Raw genomic sequence first — 14,562 nt, 5'->3', positions numbered from 1 at the left:
TTTCATGTCCTAAACTATGGTGCTGTGCAATTATATCCCACCCTAGAGATAGCTGTATAGAATTGCTGAGTAAATGATTCTTGCATAAAGATACGTAGTTTATGAAGTGCGTTGAGATAAATGCTACATGAATGAAATGTTAATTTATCACTAAAGATGCAACACTTTTAAACAAATAAGGTTCTCTCTAGCTGAATTGTGTGCTCAAGTATTTATAAAGCTCAAATTATTTGCAGTTCTGTAAAGGTGACTGCAGTACAAATTTAAATTCCCTATTTGTCAACAGAAAATCAGCACTATCAGAGCTTCTGCACTTATCCTCCAAATACAGCGATCTTAATCTCAAAAGGTCCTCCTGAAGATATGAAAAAGTTCCATCTCAATCTGCATTCAGTCCTTGCTCTCTCTGCTACAACAACGAAGGTGGCAAGTGTAATATGGATAACAGGAAACTGGATTGAGACCCTAGAATTCATTTCATATAGGCCATCAGCTGGCAGTGAAAACCATCAGAATGTAGCAACTTGATCACTACCAACATGGGGCAGATGGATAATCCTGTTATCAAGCAGCCCCTTAAATGATAAATAGCTGGATTTCAGTGTTTTGCATTTGTCAAATTCTATGATTTTCTTAAAATTGCCACATACATTATGGGGGGAAAAAAAAAAGTATAAAAGTATACAGTTGTTTCACTGCATCCTCCAGCAACAGAAATTGAACATAGTACTTGTTTCTACATCCTTCACTAACTAAACTTAAAAGTTTGGCAAAGTTTCAAATATTTCATTCCTACGTGCATCTTAAGAAAGGAGGTTAGAATGACCTTTACTCCTTTTGTTTTGCCGTTTTAGCATGCCAGCACAAACTGATGTTCATTAAAGATGTAAGTTAGCTATAGTTAACTTCATATGGATAAAGTGCCATTTTATAATTGACAATCTATTAAGAAAAATCACTCTACTGTAATGAAAAAGCAGGTGTGTGTGTGTCATACCCAAACAAGTTATTCTTTTAATATATTTACAGGGCTGTTGACAACCCAAATTGATGTAAGATACTGTAACTTGTAGCTTTGTAAGTAGCAGCAGCTTTCTAATAAAGTTGTCTTGCAAATGTTCAGCCTGATTATTTCACTGGTTAAATCTGTGTACTATATTAATGTGGTCAGCAGCAAGCCTGCATTTTTATTTTTTAAGGGGCATAACACCTCCTACTGCTACTTGGTACAGTCGGGAGTAAGTGGGTGGAGAGAAGAGGAAAAGTGGCCACTCCCTCAATAGAAACTTAGCTCCAGGGAGGGTAAAGACAACCAGAAGGTTAGAGTTTGGGAGTGTAGTTGCTCTGTGAAGCATGTGCCCTGTCAGGGAAAGTTAAGTGTAAAGAGCATAGTGAGATATTGCTTCCCTTAGGAGTCAAAATTCCCCTCTGCAACATTTATACCGTGGAGGTGGACACAGTTGGACAGCAGAGCAAGGCCAAAACAGAGTACAGCCTCATAGGGCATAATAGAATCAGCTGTTCCTACAGATCTTGTCTTCCATTAGAAGTACCAGCCAGACACACTGGTGGGGTTCCACTCTGCTTCTCGCTGCCTCCTTCACAAGATAATATAGTAGTGCATCAGCCATAGCTCATACAGCTATTTGGGTTTGTTTGTGGGTTTTATTATATTCATGGAGGCCATATCAAATAATTGTCTACATTTCCCCACGTTGCCCCCACCACAGTACATTCTAGCCCACAGTGGAGGTGTTTGAATTTGCAAGAATTCCTTTTCCAGATAAGGTATTAAATTGCAGCCATTGTTCTGGCCACAGAAAATTGGATAACATTCATATAATGCCTGTTAAACCCCACAATTCAATTATCCAGGAAGTCTTGCTCCTGGGGATAAGTGCTCTACCTCAACTGGAGCTGACTGAGTACTTAATAGTTTTATCCTAATGTACTATAAAATAATATACTTACACTGGTAAGGTCTTTAAACCCCTTTGATTAAAATGGAATTCGAAGCACTCAGTTTTACAAGATTTTAAAAAGGAGTCAAGTATGTTTTCTGCAGTTGCAGTAATGAAAAATGTTAGCTATTTACACTCAATAGCAAATAAAGTACCATTGAATATTCATGGCTGTTGCTTTTAACTAGCAATAACCGTAGTCATAAAACTCTGAATTTAGGAACTTCAGGACCAGGGTTCTTGCTGTAGCTCCGCAGGTGTGTGTAATTAAGAGGTATAGCCTCTCCATAACGAAGACTGCAACCAGAATTCCACTATAAAAGGTGGATTTGGATCCTAATAATATAAAGAGATCCCATCCCAAAACAATATGGCTTTGGTATATTTCAAAATCCTCCTTCCAATTCAAGTTTTTCCTCCATTTTTAAAGAATTAGTCAACAAGCATGCAGATTTCTTCCTTTAACTCACTCCCAAAGAACAAACAAAATAAGCTTCACAGGTTTCACTGGGACAGCTCCATGACAGACAAGTTTATTGGAAGGATTCTTAAAAGCAGATACTCAGAATGTGCTCCATCAGCCCAAGTTCAGAAAACAAATTGTTTGGTTTCCAAATGATGTGTGCATGTTACAAATTGTACATTTTTAATATCCTCATTTATACCACATGACATGAGCATAAAATACGATTATAATGTTACTCAGTATGCCAATTTATTGCTACAATTCCCAACTAACATAGGGCACACCTGGAAATAGCTTGTCCAAGCCAGTGACTGCAAGTTAGTGCTCCTGGGACTCTAAGATGTCACTAGTGTTCTGACAAAAAACAGCTCTTATACCTAAAAGGCCATTTTGTTTTGTAAGCTAGTCCATTTTTTAAAATGGTCTTACTTGACAGGAAGTGTTAAATTTAAAGTTGTTTGAATATTCACTGTGTGATATTTATATTGACTCATAAGACAAATCTTTGTTTCCTTTGTTTGGCTTTTACACCTCTAGAAATATCCATGTGTGAGCAACTATATTTGACATCTACATCAAAGATATTATAAATTGTGCAACAGAACACAAATAGTAGATTTAGCAGAGTTGTTCAAGGGATGAGAGTCCAGGATCCATGACTGAAATGCTGCCCCCTTCAAGATGAGTAGGGGTGGGGGGGGGGAGAGAAGGAGGCACACACCATCACACAGTGTTGCCATTTACCTTAAAAAACATAAGTTACCACATGTTTAAGTCAGACTACTGTTTGCATCAAAAACTATGCTAATGATGATTTTTAAAAAAGTCTGAAGGAAGATCCATATTAACTCTGAATACAAGATGTAAAGTTAAGCTATTTCAGTCTGAGTGAAGCACAGCTACTTTGTAATGTTAGGTGCTATGTGAAAGCTTCTTTACTATTTAGGTCAAATGATTCTCGTATATTTTGCCAGCCCTTTTGACCAATAATGCAGTCAGTTTATTGAAGTGAATTTCAGCAACTGAAACAGTTATTTCAACAGCAGAAAACCACTATATCCAGTGTGAAAGTAACACGGTGGTATAAATATAAGCATACTGTATATTACACATTATATATTTACACATACTCCAGTTAACCATGGGACGATTAACTGAGTAGATGACTAGCTATCATGGGGTACAAAATATTTTTGTAAACAATGTGTTGAGAGATTTTAAGGGAAGTCTGACTGCTGGAAAGATGGTCTTCCTGGATTCCTTTTCTTTTTTTAAAGAAATCAATACTTATTAAGGATGATGTATGTAACAATGCACTTTGTATTAAAACAAGGATCAATATTTTACAGTTTAAGAAAACTTTACATATGTACATAAATTACACATCAGGAATGGTTTTAAAGCTCAAAAGGAGTCATCTAAGAGTTATTTCCCTTCAATTAAAACCTTTAACTCTTTCACATTATGGTCATTTGCAACTGTCACAGCATGATCCAGCGCTCGAATACTTGCTAGAAGCTTTACTGTCTGTTTTATATGCTCCCTAAATGAAGGGAAAAAATAAGTTAATAAAACTAGAAATCAAAACCTTGCACAAGTCAAATAATATTTTAGAAATGTTTCACTACTTATTCTTTTTTCTCACAGCAAGTGAGCCAGCTTGTGGATAACTTTTTTTTTTTTAAATATGGCTCATTGAAAGTAGTGTGTTTCTGAATATGAAAACAAAAAAGTCTCTTTTGGTGACAGCAATCCTAGAAACAGGAAGGAAAGACAAGATGCCTATGTTTGGCTTATTTGGACATAGTCTCAGGAAAAACTACTGGGTCACGTGGTGTTAGGAAGTCAGTCGCAGCTCCCTTTAACTAACACACACACACACAGCTTGAACCAAAACATCTAAAAAATGAGCAGTTTTTGTGCATGCCTCAAGAGATAAAAATACTGTTACACATTTATAATAGATTGATCTGGATTGGGTAGGAACAACAGATTCACAGTAAACAAAATCCTAGCAATCCAGGAGGTACAAGTCTGGTAGGAAAATTTTAAAAGTCCCACAAAAGAAATTTAACTATCCAAAGAAATGTTCATGACTACAGAAATCCAAAATCTACCCTAAACGGGACTATCAAATTGAACTATGAAGTGGTGTCCGACAAACAGATGCAAACATGGGTTATGATGTTTTGTTTCCCTCTTGGCACAAGTAATTGATGATTCTATTTCAAAGCAAAAACAATGTACTAGAGTAATATTTCCCCAGTGACTATGGGATGGAGGAGCCTAGATGAATAGCTGTGTTGCAAAGGGAAGTAAGGACATTTATGTAATTTTGTAAAATGAAGTTAATATAGATCAGTGGCCAATTGCACAATTGTTACCAGGAAAGTTTGGGATTTATTGTATACTTCCATATACTTAATAAAAGTTATCGGCACAGAGCAAAGAAGACTAAATTAATTGGAACTATTATCAGCACAGAGCAAAGATGACTAAATTAATTGGAACTACAATATCAGGAAGAAATCTTTTTGGCTCAATATCCATCTACCCTTTCAGTATTAATCCACAGTTCCAGTTTGAGTGTGCCAGACAAACAGCTAGTTTAGAAAGAAAATACCAATTTATAAACTAGGATGACTATCGAAAGACTTTCATTTTCTACTGGAATCTCTCTCCTCACCTCCTCCAATTCACCTCTAGTAGCCACATGTGAGTATTTAAGTGTCTAATCCCATTTATGCTTTTAGATGTGGTGATTCTCATGAGCAGGGATTAAACAATGTTATCTCAGAACGTAAGGAATTTCTCCAGTGGGTTGTCCAGGTGTGTTTAAGACAAGAGCACAATTTGGATTACAGAAATCTTTATTGCAGACAGTGGCGGGAATTTGCATGGCAAGTAATTAGCTGCATCAGCAAATTTGTAAAGAAACCAGCAAAACCAAACAAAATCCCAAAATGCCACTTTTCAAGTAATTGTTTAGAGCAGAACTACACAATGGGAGCAGATTAAATGTAACCTTTATACAATACACTAGCCATCCCCAAAAGCCATTGATACCATATTAAAAATCCTATTTAAACTTTAAAAAAGGGGGAACGCCTCAAAAATTTTATATATACACACATACACACGTACGTACGTATGTCTGTTGGCACATGTGCTTTTGTGTTGTATATATCAGCAGCATGAGATACTATTGCAGTACATGATTCAAAATAAAATTACCTTGCATTTCTTTTCTCCACATCAGAGCATCCAATGCTATTTCTGTAAATTGTATCAGCCAGATGAACAAGGTATCTACACAAGTTTTCTAGCTGGGAAATAGTCTTGTCCCCTTTTAGATTAGTGAACCACTGTTTAGGAAAGCAAGCAATTACCTAGAGATGAGGGAAGAAGAAAATGTGTTAACAGCAAAAAGGCAAGAAAAATGACTAATACCTACGGTCTAATATGTTTTAGAAAGCCATCAAGATGCCAGTATTGGCAATGGTAAGGCCTAAGAAAAATAAGGCATACACTGTGAGGGTACTATAACAACATATTAAAGACCAATGTGAGAATTAAGATGCTAGCAACACATACTAATCAATATCTTTAAAAAAATCACCAGCAATATCAAGGATAGCAATAAGCAGAATTTCTAATTTCATATAATGTATCTTTTATTAAAAAAAAGTTATCTGCTATGAAAACATAGTAACTGTTTTATTCGTAAAGAGATATGGGCAACACTTGAAATCTTAGGCTAAACACAGGAAACTGAAGAGTCTCCCACTAGGGCTCCAAATATACGTTTTACTTGACTGGAAATTCAAGAGTTAGAAGATGTTTTTATGTATAATATTTTCTAAGTATATTTTGTTCCATTTTACTTACACTTTGAGCTTTTTTAATGCTGTCATCTCCACACTCAGAATTCTGAAAAGCCATAAGGATATATCTATTTAGCAGGCCATCTATCGATAACTCCTGTAGAGTTTTGTTTGAAAGGATTCCATACCACTGGAGAAAGTTTCCTAGTAACTAAAGACACCAGAGACAATGGAAGTGTTGAATATTTGAAGGCAAAACATAAGCAACTATTGATAAACTAGAAAAAAAATTAATTTTTAAGAAGGTAAAAAGACATGTTTAAATGTACTCATCAGAGTGAGGTAAAGAAGATAACTTCTAGATCAGTTACATGACTAAATAGAATCAGTGAGATGTTATAACACTGGGAAGAATGACAACATTGGATTTGTACAAAGATGATGATTACAGAGCATTCTATGGAAAATATATACAAAGAAACAAGAACAAATCAAGGTTTTTACAGCCAAAATTTGTTGTATAAAGTCCATTAAGTGTTGTCTAGTGCAGTGATGTCCGAACTTTTCAGTCTGAGGGCTGAACAACAAAACCAAACCAAACCACAATCAGTACTTTGGGGCAGACGCTGCCCTGTTCTTGCTTCCTTTGTACCACCTGCAAACAACCCTGGCATGGGAAAAATCCCGTTATCGTACAGACAGCATGGGTAGTGCCTACACTTGACTCCCATCAGCCATTGGTGCAGAAGGCATGTTGTGCAGGGGAGAGTGGCTAAGTGTTTTATCTCCAACTGGAATATGGACCACAGGGAACCAATGCCAGCTGGTACAAATTAAAGCATCTTGCAGACTAGTGCTGACGCAAAGAATAAGGGAGCTGTTGGTTCTCAGCTTCTCCTTGATTTCTAGTCTCCTGTGCTGCAGTCAGTGGCTGTGTGGGGTTTAAGAGATGTTTTTTGATAGGTACTCCCCTAAGCACAGGCAGAGCTAGTGAATCTCCAGATCCTGTTCTCTGGAGCTCCCATAGCCTGGCAAGAAAGCAGGGCTACTCTCCCCACCCTACCCTGCAGCGTGAGAGCAGCAGTTCAGAGCACTCCCAATTCATGCAAAAGCTCCAGCTGGGGCTTCAAAGAAAGTAGTGGAAGGCAGTTTGGGAGGATGTGCCTGCTCCTACTTCCTCCCTGTAGCAGCAGGATGATGCAAAACATTTCATTGAAAAGGTTACAGGGAGCAACATTTTATATCAATTTTCTTGGTATAAAAATACCAGTTTTCTTAACAGCATAGCTGTCAAATTGTGCTGCTCAGTGTGAGACATTTTATGTAGATTTAATAAGCTATTTTGCATGTTTGCAAATTTTAACATAACCAGACACTTCAACTTACAGTCAACACAATCTGTCCCAAAGAGTGAAAGGAGAGGACATGCAGCTCCACTAAACTTGACAGCTATTGCTGTGGGGAGATAAATGGGTGCTGGAGTGTGTGTATGGGATGGTTTCAGTGGTAGGTGACTTGGGGCTGTCTGGGTGGAAAGCTCTGCAGGAGTACCTGGGGAAAGCTGGTGCAGATAGCTGTTAGAGCTTGGGATCAGTGGTAGGCCCCTCACCTTCTCTCTGTTGCCTCGATGTGCTGCCATTGCTGCCACTACTATGCTCCTTCCCTACTTTGGTCCAGCAGGGGAAGCACTGAGGCCTGGCTGCCTGCTCAGCAGGTGCCACAGTAACTCCTGGCAACCAGTGGCACCAATATTACAAGTCACTTCCGCAGTTTGCTAAGATTTCTCACAGGTTGTACAGAATAAGTAACACGGCTGTCAAATGGAAGTATCATGCAAGGTGTGTGACCCTTTGTCAAGGCTGTCAGTCAGGACTCAGGGCTCAGCCTCAGAGCCCCTAGACCAGTGTTTTTCCAAGTTCGGGTCGCAATCCAGTATTGGGTCGTGGCATGTAAGGCACTGGGTTGCCTTGCTCAGCACCCAGGGACCCTAGTGGCTTTGGTCAGCACCACCGACCAGAATGTTAGAAGTCCCATCAGCAGTGCTGCCCAGCTAAGGCAGGCTAGTGCCTCCTTGTTCCAACACCGCGCTGTGCCCCGGAAGCAGCCAGCTGCGGGTCCGGCTTCTAGGCAGGGGGCCCACAAGGTTCTGCATACTGCCCCCGCCCCGAGCACCAGCTCCGCACTCCCAATGGCCGGGTACCAGCCAATGGGAGCTGGGGGGTGGGGGGGGTGGGAAGAATGCCTACACACCAGAGCCACGCCTGCTGCTGGCTGTTTCTGGGGCACAGCATGGTCTGCGATGCTAGGACAGGCGGGAAGCCTGCCTCTGCACCCCAGCTGCGTCCCTGACTGGGAGCTGCCGGAGGTAAGTCCGCGCCCCAATCCCCTGCCCCAGCCCTGAGCCCCCCCACAAACCCAGAACCCTTTCCTGAACCCCAAACCCCTCATCCCTGGCCCCACCCCAGAGCCCTGACCCCCTCCTGCACCCCAACCCCCTGCCTCAGCCCAGGGCCCCCTCCCACACCCTGAACCCCTCATTCCTGGTCACACCCTGCAGCCCTCACCCCCACTCCCCAACCCTCTGCCCCTCCCACACCCCAAACCCCTCATTCCCAGCTTCGTTGGGTTAGGAGCATCAACAATTTTCTTCAACTGGGTCCCCAGAAAGAGTTTGAAAACCACCGCCCTAGACCACAGGTTGGACACCATTGGTCTCCTGGTTTAGCACAGAACTGGAAAGGCCAGGAACTCAATACTAATCCTGACTCTCGCAGACTTCTATGGCTTTGTTGAGTCAAAATTACTCTGTGCCATTTTCCCCATCTGTAAAATGACATTTTCCTACTATATCATAATGAAGTGAGGGGGTTATTTATGAAAACTGCTTTCAAGATGCAGCTGAATTTACTTTATTTAAAAAAAAAAAAAGCAAGGTCATGAACATATGACCAATTTTGGTCTTCTACAAATCACTTTCATTTTAATGTTTGAGAACTGAGAGCCATGCCCAGTTTTTCCTCTAGAACACACACCCACTCACACCCAAGAAAAAAATTAAAAAGGAAAGAAAGGTTTAAGGGTGGCCAATTGTACACTTTTAAATTGAAATGTTTGTTGCCAAAATGTTACAAGTATTGTTATGTATATGAACAGATTTTCAAATGTATCCAGAAGTTGGAGAAACAATCCCATTTCTCCCCAATTCAGTCCCTACACCCACCACTGGAAAATCCTAGATCTACTACTGTTTGCAGAAGTCTGTAAAGTTTGGTATTTGTTGAGTTCATATACTTTATTTCAAATGAAAGGGCAAGCGACCATTGTGTCTAATTTCAACAGTCGCTAAAGATTAAAAAAAAAAAAAGAGGGCCACTTTCTGACTATGCATATGTGAAGATAAGGTGTTTCCTCCATCTTCTTTCTACCCCCTTGCCTCAAGTAGACCAAAATTACAATTGTTCTAGAACTCTGGAGCAAGCAGTGACTGAAAGCCGAAGGGATAAATAAATGTGTCACTTGTGCACAATGAGTATGATGTTTCCTACTTTTTTTAAAAGTTAAAAATAAACAACCGAAGTTGCTGTTCTGTCCTTTGTCCCCAACCAAGACCTTTCATTTCAGCTACCCTGTTTATATTTTGCCTGCACACTTTTAGACTTTGTCAGATTTTATTTTTTGGTCATTTGGACTATCAAGACTGATCTGCTTTGTATGTCAAATAAATATGTAATGCATAATTTTAAAATAGTTGTCATTTACAAAGTGATCTGTCCAAGCTCTCTGTTCTTTGTATAAGAGATGGTTTTAAAAGGGGATGAAATTTTGTCAGAAGAGAATTTCCTTTAAACCTTACAGTGCTACTTTAACTTAAAATTAAAATTTATCTTAAAATTACAAATGTTCACTATATCTGTACTTATATACCCCACTCAAAGTACTGAATATAGTAATTTCATTAGTCTACAGAGCTAAATTTTTTTCAAAAGTTTCCCACAACCTCCCTTCCACCATATGCATTTTTAAATAATTCTCTAAAATATTTAAGTGTATTTTATTGTAGCAGTACCTGGCTTGAGGCCTCATCAGATATTTTTGTTGGCTTACCTTCACTGAGGACCAAAACTGGCGTTGGAAAAACAAATAAGGACCAGAGTTCTTGTTTTCTAAGACGCTGGAAAATAAAAGGATTTCTCTAAACTTGTTTAATAGGTAACCATAAAAACTTCAGTCTGAAGGTTGTGGATTATTCTTATTTTCATGAATGGAAGGCAGACTACAGTAAAATTCCAAAGTTTCAAATAACTTTTTTCATCATTTTCGCCTCATTACATTCTTATAGTATATTATTAAACCTGAAAAAAAATCGCTAAAACCCAAACCCAAGAATGAGCCCAGAGCTATAAAAAGCCTCAGCTACCATATGCGAGACAAAAAGGCAACTGGTATTGCCAATCAAGATGTTTATGGCTGTTTTGCACATTTAAACAAGCAACTTACTTTTTGGGGTACAACGGCATGAACACATCGTCATCTAGCGTTCTTCTCATTCTTAGTAACAGGGCCTTCAACAGTGTCTGAAAAAGTTAAGAGATGAAAATGCTAAAAATTTTTGCAGTCCTGCTTTGGTTGTCAGCTAAATTAAAGACCTCTTTAGAAGTTAAAAATGCAAAGTGCTTTAAGCCCCAATTCAGCAAAGTACATAAACATGCTTAACTTCAAGTATGCGAGTAGTCCTACTGAAGTCAAATATTGGGAATAGCTACAATTAACAAGTCAGTAAAAATACTGGACTTCAGTTTAAAGGGAACATAAGTCAATTTAGCTATTCCTGTGCTTAACTTTAAACAAATTTTTAACAATTTGCAGGATCAGGGTCTTACACAGTCTTAATCTATCAACTCTGCTGGGAGTTATCGCCTATTTTAAGGTTTGCATTCATACTCCGTTAACTTCTATACTGTAAGTATACAGCTACGACACTGCAAAATATCAGTAAGTTGTCAAAGACATTCTTTTGTCATAAAAGACAAGCAAATGAATTACGTGGCACTCAATCTAGAGGTTCTAGCAATACAATATGCTATGAAAACAGAAGCAATGGCGTTTCCAACTGAACCTTAAAGTGAAATTATAGCCCCATAACTAAGTTTGGTACATTTTGAATCACTCTGTTCAAATCCTATTGTACATTTTGTACAGACTCAAATGGCTTAGCATCCTTCCTAGTTTACTTCCCCCAGCTGCTCCAGTGGATCTTTAGCACTACGGAACTGGGCACTGGCACATCCATTAGTTGTAAGATTCTCTTTCTTGTTCCAATGTGTGTAATGTTTCTCATTATGCTGCAGAAATTCTATAAAATAGATTTCCAAACTAGTATGACTGAGGAAAAAAAATGTTACCTGTGTGTTTTTGTTTTCTGCGTTTACCACTGAAGGGTATCCATTTACTAGTTTCTGTGTAACTGCTACCATCCTAGATGTCTGTGTTGTAGAAAAAGGGTCCCACATACTTTCAGCAAGTACTAGTAAAAATAATTAAGAATTACTACACAGTTTTCTTTGCAGGTGCTCAAAAAGTAGGTATTAAGACAGTTAAATCACATGAAAGTTGTTCTTCTGTATTTACTATGGTTTAATATTTGTAAAAGTTACAAAATAGCATTTAAGTCATACCTGTTAGTTTAGGGAGAACAACTCTTTCCACAATGGTAGGTAATAGTGAAATATCAGCATCATCCTTCTCTTGCTCCTGTTCTTCACAGCCGTAAAATAGCAACGATTCAAACCACAACATGCTCTCAAAATCTTGACACTTGCCCTATTAAAATTAATAGGACAGATGTTAGTCCCATACATTTAAACCTTGTTTGAAGCCAACAGGGTTTTAAAGAGCCTGAACAACTTATTTAGCCATCCTAAAACATCAGCATAATACACTTGAAGGCCAAAGTTTTTTTCCCTCCTTTTAAAAAGAAAACAATAGCTTTGGAATTATGAGCCAAGTATCCTAGACATCCTAAAAGTATTAGGCACATTAGCCATTAGAAAAAGGGCCAGATTTTTAAGAGGCGTTTAGGTGCCTAATGGGATTTTCAAAAGGCGCTTAACCACACGGAATTCAATGCAGACTTGTCTGCATTTTTATCTGGCCCAAAATACCTTAGTTAAGCACAAATCACTTAGGGCCTATTCATTTCTGCAACTGATTCTGCATGACTGAGGGTAAGCCACTCTGCCTTAATTTCCCTATTAACAAAATGGGGATAGTATTCACTTACTTCAGAGCGATGTAAAGTATTTTCTTTTCTTACACTGGTGGCATACAAATCATTGACTACCACTCTGTACAAAACCCCAGCATGAATACACTAGTGATACCACACTAACTACAGAATCCTGATGAAAAAGGCCTATTTTATATAAATGTGGTTTTCTTATATGCCCATTTTGTAGCCTATGAAACATAAATGGTTAAACCTGCGAGCACCAAAATGTCTCATGTGTCCACACACTATTATATTTGTAATTCTACTCCACATAGACAGATATTGGGAGACCTCTATTAACATTATTTATAACCTATCCCCTTCCTGGCATCAGCCCTGTTTCTATATTCCAACGTAAGTGAAATGAATAGCCAAATCATTAAAAATAGTAAGTGGAAAGCTATTTGGCATGTTTTCAACATACCTATATGCTTAACTGGGAAATAAAATAGCTCATTTTATTCTGAAGGTACACTCAACAATAAACAAGTTTAAATTGTTTTAAGATCTGTTTTCCCTTAAGTACTTTTGTTCTAAATAAATACTTTGCTTTAAGAAGTTTACTTCTTTAAGAAGTGGTTACTGGATACCACTGTCATTGCTCCCAAAGAAAAGAGAACTGCAGGTGTTGAACTTAAGTCAGACCTGCTGTGCTAACCACAGGGGACAGCAGCCCAAAGCCCAGTCTGAGCATGGAAGAATCATATGATTCCATTTAAAAAAAAAAAAGGTTATTAATTATATTTCCATACCTCCTGGGAGCCCTAACCATGGACTAGGACCACATTGTGCTAGATGTGGTACATACAGAACAAAAACAAGGTCCCTGCCCTAAAGAGCTTACACCCTTATAATCTTGAGAGCTTGAGGCCCAAGACCTGAGAGTGGCATACTCGAAAAGAACCGAAGGGTAGTTCACCTTGTTTTGAAAAAATGATGCTCTACTGCACAACAGTTCACTTAATTTGAGTAACAGTATCTTACCTCCAAAGGAGCCCAGGTAAGGAGCTGAAGTCTTATTAAAGGATTAAACAGCTTTGGTAAACAGAGGCCAATATAAGCATCTTTATAAGAGGAGAAATACTTGGAACGCCAGGCTTCAAACTGTGATTTAATGCAGTCAATTGAGTAGAAACTTTCTAGTACATCTTCAAAAACTTTGCTGGATTCCTTCAAAATGCGATCTAGGGGGAAAAAGTTTAGAGAACTAGGTAACAAGCTGATGTTCTATTGTCTACAAGAGCTCCCATAAGGTGGTTTACCCAAGCAAATTAAATGAGATTCAGCTTAGAAACTGACAAAAGCAACAAAAAAATTCAGTTTTCTAGTTTCTTGTCCTCTGTTCTTCCCTCACTCTGCAACACAAACAGTGCCTGGGTGCTGTAAGTGTCTATTTGGTATACTGTTTTATCATGCAAATATGTTTTATATTAAGATCTAGTAAGCTTTTGTAGCACCACCAGTTTTGTTCCAGTAGTAGCCAGAAGTGGGACTGTATCAATAATGATAAATAAGGGTGAAAATGAAGAACTAAGGGCCACGTTCTAAGTGTGATGGGGCATCCTTAACACTAGCCAGTCAAATGAGGGTTCCAGAAAGTGTGGATTTGGACATGTGGATCTTAGAGCGTATTGAACTGTTGATAATGTGAAAATTTTATTTTATATATATATATATATATAAAAATCAATCAATCAATCAATCAATCACATTTAGTGAACATTACAATTACCAGGAACTTTTTACTGTACTAATAGTTTACTAGCCTAGCAGCTGTTTAAGTTCCTGCTTTATCCTTTTACTCCCTCTCACCCCTTTTCTTACACAATTACGTTCTCTTCATTTTAGTCATTCCTTCTTCCTGCAGCTCTAGTTCTCTTTGTTGTAAACAATGTTTAGAGTTAGAGCATCAAGAATATAAAGAGACAAACTTCAAAGGGCCCTTCCTATAGCTTTTCAGTTCCAAAAGAGAAACAAATGGGAGGCGTTACAAAGTGGAGCATCATATAACTGTATCTTTTATACTGGTCTCCCACAACAGTG

General features: G+C 38.4%; 1 protein-coding gene across 1 annotated transcript in view; it reads right to left on the bottom strand.

The window, feature by feature from the left end:
* Positions 1 to 2,463: 2,463 nt before the first annotated feature.
* The window catches only part of PAXBP1 (PAX3 and PAX7 binding protein 1), a 35,048-nt gene continuing 22,949 nt past the window's right edge, over positions 2,464 to 14,562 (bottom strand). The window contains exons 11-18 of the mRNA XM_037905122.2: positions 13,504 to 13,703; positions 11,927 to 12,071; positions 11,654 to 11,775; positions 10,749 to 10,825; positions 10,356 to 10,422; positions 6,316 to 6,462; positions 5,662 to 5,816; positions 2,464 to 3,970 (exon numbers count right to left, since the gene is read on the bottom strand). Of these exons, the coding sequence (XP_037761050.2) occupies positions 3,853 to 3,970; positions 5,662 to 5,816; positions 6,316 to 6,462; positions 10,356 to 10,422; positions 10,749 to 10,825; positions 11,654 to 11,775; positions 11,927 to 12,071; positions 13,504 to 13,703 (1,031 nt within the window). The 3' untranslated portion in view covers positions 2,464 to 3,852. The remainder of the gene's footprint in view (positions 3,971 to 5,661; positions 5,817 to 6,315; positions 6,463 to 10,355; positions 10,423 to 10,748; positions 10,826 to 11,653; positions 11,776 to 11,926; positions 12,072 to 13,503; positions 13,704 to 14,562) is intronic.

Source organism: Chelonia mydas, chromosome 1, assembly GCF_015237465.2.
Source record: "Chelonia mydas isolate rCheMyd1 chromosome 1, rCheMyd1.pri.v2, whole genome shotgun sequence".
Classification (NCBI taxonomy): domain Eukaryota; kingdom Metazoa; phylum Chordata; order Testudines; family Cheloniidae; genus Chelonia; species Chelonia mydas.
This window is presented reverse-complemented; position numbering and strand designations above follow the sequence as displayed.